The following is a 6147-nucleotide window of genomic DNA, read 5'->3' on the forward strand; positions in this document are numbered from 1 at the left end:
AGGATTAGGATGCGGATATTTTCCTAGATATCTATTAAAACTTTTTTGGAAATGACAAAATTGGAAGCCCTGACATCTTTCAAATTAAATCATTATTATCATCCCGTGTTCGATTTAGGATTGGGCAATGCACTTTTGTAGAAATACCCTCAACAACCTCTATTTATCACCCGTAAAAGGAGGATCTATCTAATTAGTAAATGTTTCTGTTTTCCTACCCGATTGTTCCGGATTTGACCGAAATTTCTGTCTATACAACAGTAAATTCCCATAAATGACGATAAATCTCAGCCGTCCGTTTCTGGACCCAGCTAAATTAGAGTTTTTATTTCCAAACCCAAAAGTTTTACGCCGGTCATCTTTCAATCCACTCTAAAAAAGTTTACGCCCGGTTAATATTTTAATAAACTATAGCAGCTTAGCTCAAAATCCAGAAAAAGACGAAGGAAGAATGAAATGATGGTACCCTGAATTTAAAAATGATTTCTGAAGTTGCCGAGCTTAAAAATAAATCGGATAAAACATCGGGTGAGTAAAAAAAAAATCATGTATCACGGTCTTCCGCTTCCCTTTCTGTCTGTTTCCAAAATTAAACAGATAATAATAGAAAGGTCGCATTTCCAAAAAAGAAATCTGTTCATTCTAAAACCCTAATCCCATAAATCCCCGGCCCCGCCCACAAAACCCCACGATCACATCTCAGCGACCTGATCGAAAGCTGAGGGCAAGGATGACGAGGAAGTGCTCGCATTGTGGTAACAATGGCCACAACTTGCGGACCTGCCCCACTCGAGGAGGAGGAGTGAAGATCTTTGGGGTGAGGCTTGATGGGGGAGGATCGTCGTTTCGAAAGTGCTCAAGCATGGTGAATCTCTCCCATCACAGCGGCGGAGGATCTGTAACCATTGACCAACGTCAATTTAGTAAATTTTTTAACCTTTTCTTTGTTAAGATATTTTTTACTTTTCAATTCTTAGTCCGAGACATTTGTGGGTATATACTCTTTCACATGTTTAATTAATGAATTTTTTTAAATACGAGGAGCGCGTCATCAATGAAAGATAACAAAATAAGATGAAACTAGATATAAGAAAAACTCTTTAAGGACCCAAAATATTGGACTAATAGGAGGGACAAGTGAGGTGTCCCCCTCCTATTGAATAATGAGTTGGCCATCATTAATGATGACCAGCTCATTATCCAATAGGAGGGGGACACCTCACTTGTCCCCTCCTATTGGTCCTATATTTTGGGTCCCTGTAGCAAAGCTCTATTTACTCATCAAACTAAATTCAAAAGTTGTACACAGATGATTCAATCCAAATTAAAGCGGTCGATGACATTTCTTAAATTAGCATTCGACTACGTAATAAGAGGATTCATCATATCAACCTTCCATGATGTTAAAACTGAACTATTCAATTATTAATTTAAGTTATTATTACTTCCACGATGATAAATATTTTCTTCCTATTTCGGGTTTATTCTTTTCTAGCGAAGTTTCCTTTACATTAGAATCAAATCCTAATGAGAACAGGATTAGGATGCGGATATTTTCCTAGATATCTATTAAAACTTTTTTGGAAATGACAAAATTGGAAGCCCTGACATCTTTCAAATTAAATCATTATTATCATCCCGTGTTCGATTTAGGATTGGGCAATGCACTTTTGTAGAAATACCCTCAACAACCTCTATTTATCACCCGTAAAAGGAGGATCTATCTAATTAGTAAATGTTTCTGTTTTCCTACCCGATTGTTCCGGATTTGACCGAAATTTCTGTCTATACAACAGTAAATTCCCATAAATGACGATAAATCTCAGCCGTCCGTTTCTGGACCCAGCTAAATTAGAGTTTTTATTTCCAAACCCAAAAGTTTTACGCCGGTCATCTTTCAATCCACTCTAAAAAAGTTTACGCCCGGTTAATATTTTAATAAACTATAGCAGCTTAGCTCAAAATCCAGAAAAAGACGAAGGAAGAATGAAATGATGGTACCCTGAATTTAAAAATGATTTCTGAAGTTGCCGAGCTTAAAAATAAATCGGATAAAACATCGGGTGAGTAAAAAAAAAATCATGTATCACGGTCTTCCGCTTCCCTTTCTGTCTGTTTCCAAAATTAAACAGATAATAATAGAAAGGTCGCATTTCCAAAAAAGAAATCTGTTCATTCTAAAACCCTAATCCCATAAATCCCCGGCCCCGCCCACAAAACCCCACGATCACATCTCAGCGACCTGATCGAAAGCTGAGGGCAAGGATGACGAGGAAGTGCTCGCATTGTGGTAACAATGGCCACAACTTGCGGACCTGCCCCACTCGAGGAGGAGGAGTGAAGATCTTTGGGGTGAGGCTTGATGGGGGAGGATCGTCGTTTCGAAAGTGCTCAAGCATGGTGAATCTCTCCCATCACAGCGGCGGAAGGATCGGTGGCCGGCGACGAGAGAGAGAAGGATGGGTACGCTTCCGAGGGTTTTGCTGCTAAGGGGCCCAGAGAGAGGAAGAAAGGTTTGAATCCGTCGCTTCGTTGATTCTCCCCAGTCACCCTTTTTTTTTTTTTGCCTTCGTGGTGGAGTAGTTTATCTCTTATCATACCTTAATGTAGTTTCTAATTTGATTGAAATTCAATTTCTTGGATGCAACATGAAACTTAAGGATTGGGGGGATCGGGGACGTTAAAGTTAGTATAACTGAACAAACTTTCTTGGTAAATAATATTGCACTATAATGTGTCTTTTGGTTACCCAAGGTGCCTTTCATGCATCGGTGTGCTATTATTCTCCTCATTAGGGGACTGTGAACATGTTTTGGATCCGTCACAGGATGTAAATGCTTGTCAGGATGATTGTTGACCGGAAACAAGTGCACTGATTGAGAATTCTGCAGTTTCATCCTGTGGTTTCGAGTTCATGTGGCAAATTTTGACTTTTGGATGCTTGGACATCTGGATATCCTATCTGCATGTCTATTTGAAAGAAGGATTTTTGGGTAGATAGGGGCTTTCTGAATGGTATATATTTGTGATGGTTTGAGTCATAGTTACACTGTTAGCGGTACATAGTGAGTCACAGTACGAATTCGGTTACGCAATTCGACAATCAGAAAATTTCGATTTGTTAGGGGATAGCTTGCTTCAGTACGCAAGTTCAGTTAGTGGTACTTTGTAATTTTTTTAAGGATGCGCTTAAAGTTTTCAAAAGTATATAGTATAAAACTATAATTGTGAATTTTAATATTTTTTCATACAAAATACTTGCGAACGTGCACTTAAAGAGACTTTGTATCTAGCATACTTGTAAGTGGTACACTAATTTTGGGGAACCAGTTCGTGTATCAGAGGGAATCAGTTTGTAGATGTACCGGGAATCGGTTCACAGAAACTGTACGATAGTTCGATGGGGGTCTAGGGAATCGCGCAACGACGGTTTGAGTTTAGACAAAACTAGAATTTAAATCCTCCTTGCTTCATAGTTTCCTAGTTCTGCTCCACGTCCTGATTTTTCTTATAATCTGATCCCTCTGCAACGGTACCCTATTCCTTACCTAAACTGCTTTATATAACATTATAAGCCTTGTAATTAAAAAAAGGATGTTGATATTTGGTACAGAGAGCATAAAGTGTAAATAAGAAGAACAAATCTTAGTTTTTAGGCAATTGTGTGCAAAGAAAAATGCATCTTTTCATTGTTAAGATTATGGAGTAGTTTTCATCAATCTGACAGTTTCATAGAATTCTTTTTCACACTCTTTTTTTCTTTTTCTTTTTCTTTTTTTGGATATAAAGAACAATTAATGCAAATTTTAGAGTCACTCTTCTCAATATGTTTTTCAAGAGTTTGCGAGCTGATAGTTTGTGGTAGTTGGAAGGTGCTTTACCAGTTCGATATTATTGGAAGTGGTCCCTGAGTGGAGGAACTTCAGTCCTTTCCCGGGATAAACTGTGGTTTAGGGGGTCAAATTTTCCTCTACTGGTGCTTTAGCAGTTTGGTATTATATCCTTTTATTCATGTTTTCTCTTTTTATTTATTTATTTATTTATTTATTGAGTCAATGGTTTTCCAATGATGTATGTGATGGTTATGAACTAGTAGGCCCAGCTTCCTCGTAGATATATCGGTTAATTCTAAAAAAAAAAATCCTTTTCCTGAGCAATATACAATGAATCATAGGCAAAATTGAAGAATTTGAAGTGTGAAGGTCCTTTTCTACTTTATTCTTTCTGAAGCTTTTCATATTTCTAAATGCAGGTGTGGCATGGACAGAAGAAGAACACAAGATGTTCCTCCTTGGACTTCGGAAACTAGGCAAAGGTGATTGGAGAGGTATTGCACGCAACTTCGTGGTCTCAAGGACATCTACTCAAGTTGCCAGCCATGCTCAAAAATACTTTATTCGTCAGATGAATGTGCACAAAAGAAAGAAAAGAACCAGCTTGTTTGATTTGATGCCCAATGAAGTTGGTCTCTCATATCTTGTTGTAGTGTACACCTTAACTTTTTTTCTTTATTTTCTTGCCTCAATAACACCTTGCCCAACTTTCTTTACAGCTTGAAGCACAAAACAGCAATCCAGCTGCAGCGCCTTTACCCCTTCTGGAAGCAGAACATGAGTCAACTAGTTCCAATTCTAACAATCCAGTTCCTGCACCTTCACCTGGTGAAGTAGAAAGAGCTATTCCAAAGCCTGGAACTATGCCGCTTCCTTATGTAGTGGTACCCTGCTCGCCATTCTTTCCATTTTCGTATCCAATGTGGGGTTGCTACGGGGCAGATGTTATGGCAAACAGTATGCACTCGGTTGTTAAACCCACCGCAGTACATTCTGCAGTACCGATTAATGTTGGTGATGTGCCGAGCATTTCAAAACTGAGCCTTGGTGGTGAACCAGCTGGTCAAATGAGTTTTGGAAGTTCTGAAAGGATTTCTGCATTCCATAGAAATAATCCTACAAATGGTTCTGGGTCGAGTTCGAGTCCAATCCAAGCTGCATAGAGATGGCATCAACTTTGAAGGGCTTGGAAGGCATTCTTGTGCCTGGTTCAGTTTTTTCGGTTGAGATATTTTGAATCAGTAGTTTCTAACTGCGGTCCTGTTTATGGAAGTGACATGAATTCTTTCTTTTTAAGAATAAGAACATGTTACTAAATTTTGTTGAATGATAAATCCAGATAAAACACTTCTGACAGTGTCAATCCCTCCAATTTTGTTTTCTTTTTTCTTTTTATCGGAGAGGAATTAAGAATGTATCATATTATTATTTGTCTAATGAAATATCATTTTTCTTGAATTTGTTGTCTATATATTATGCGCTTTGCTACATGGACCCAAAATATGGGACCAACAGGGAGGACATGTGAGGTCTCCCACTCCTATTGCATAATGAGTTGGTCATCATTAATGATAGCCAACTCATTATGCAATAGGAGGGAGACACCTCACATGTCCCCCTTGTTGGTCCCATATTTTTGGTCCCTGGGGAATTTTTCATATATTGTTGTTGAGTTGATTATTTTTTGAGTTTCAGTAACATGAATGAGGGTACTAACTGTCTCCTTCATTCTGATGACAATAATTGTAGTTCTATTGCAATATTTCTGCACTAAGAGCTCCTAAAAGGCTAATATCCGATGTGTGGATTTTTTTGAGAAGATAGACGTTACCAAGAATGAACACGGTAGGATCCTCACCCAGAAGGCTAAATGTGCGTTGTACGACCATACTTTCTAAGCTCACCATAAGAACGGCACCAACCACCTCAAACGCCATATAGAAAAACACAACAAAGGTCAGAATCCTCAAGCTGATATCCGACAATCTATGATTTCCCAATCCTCCTCTTCTGGTAGTCTCGGTAGTTGGAATTATGATGTTGCCCGAGTCAGAAAATGCATAATCAGGTTTATCATTATTAAAAAACCTTCCTTTTAAATTAGTAGAAGATGATGAATTTGAAGATATGTTTAGAGATAGTTTTTATCCCGCATTTCTAAAATTTTCTCGTCAAACCTGTCGACGTGATATTTTAAAACATTATCAGGAGGAACAAGAAAAAACAATTTTTTATTTTAAAAATTTAAACTGTAGATATTCTTTAACTTCTGATATTTGGACATCTAGAGCACAAACTGGTTATTTATGTATCA

The 6147-nt window shown here is 38.0% G+C and overlaps 1 protein-coding gene across 2 annotated transcripts; it reads left to right on the forward strand.

Annotated features, from left to right (window-relative positions):
* Nucleotides 500–5302, forward strand: LOC109824528 (transcription factor MYB1R1-like). Of its 2 annotated transcripts, none has more exons than XM_020391157.1 (4): nt 500–896; nt 2433–2513; nt 4253–4461; nt 4553–5302. In XM_020391157.1, the coding sequence occupies exons 1-4, from the start codon at nt 731–733 to the stop codon at nt 4994–4996; spliced, it is 900 nt and encodes a 299-aa protein (XP_020246746.1). In that variant the 5' UTR covers nt 500–730; the 3' UTR covers nt 4997–5302. The 2 variants fall into 2 exon arrangements, with proteins under 2 accessions (XP_020246746.1, XP_020246739.1); XM_020391150.1 differs by having other exon boundaries at nt 500–893; nt 2430–2513.

The sequence above is a fragment of the Asparagus officinalis genome, chromosome 1 (assembly GCF_001876935.1).
Source record: "Asparagus officinalis chromosome 1, Aspof.V1, whole genome shotgun sequence".
NCBI lineage: Eukaryota > Viridiplantae > Streptophyta > Magnoliopsida > Asparagales > Asparagaceae > Asparagus > Asparagus officinalis.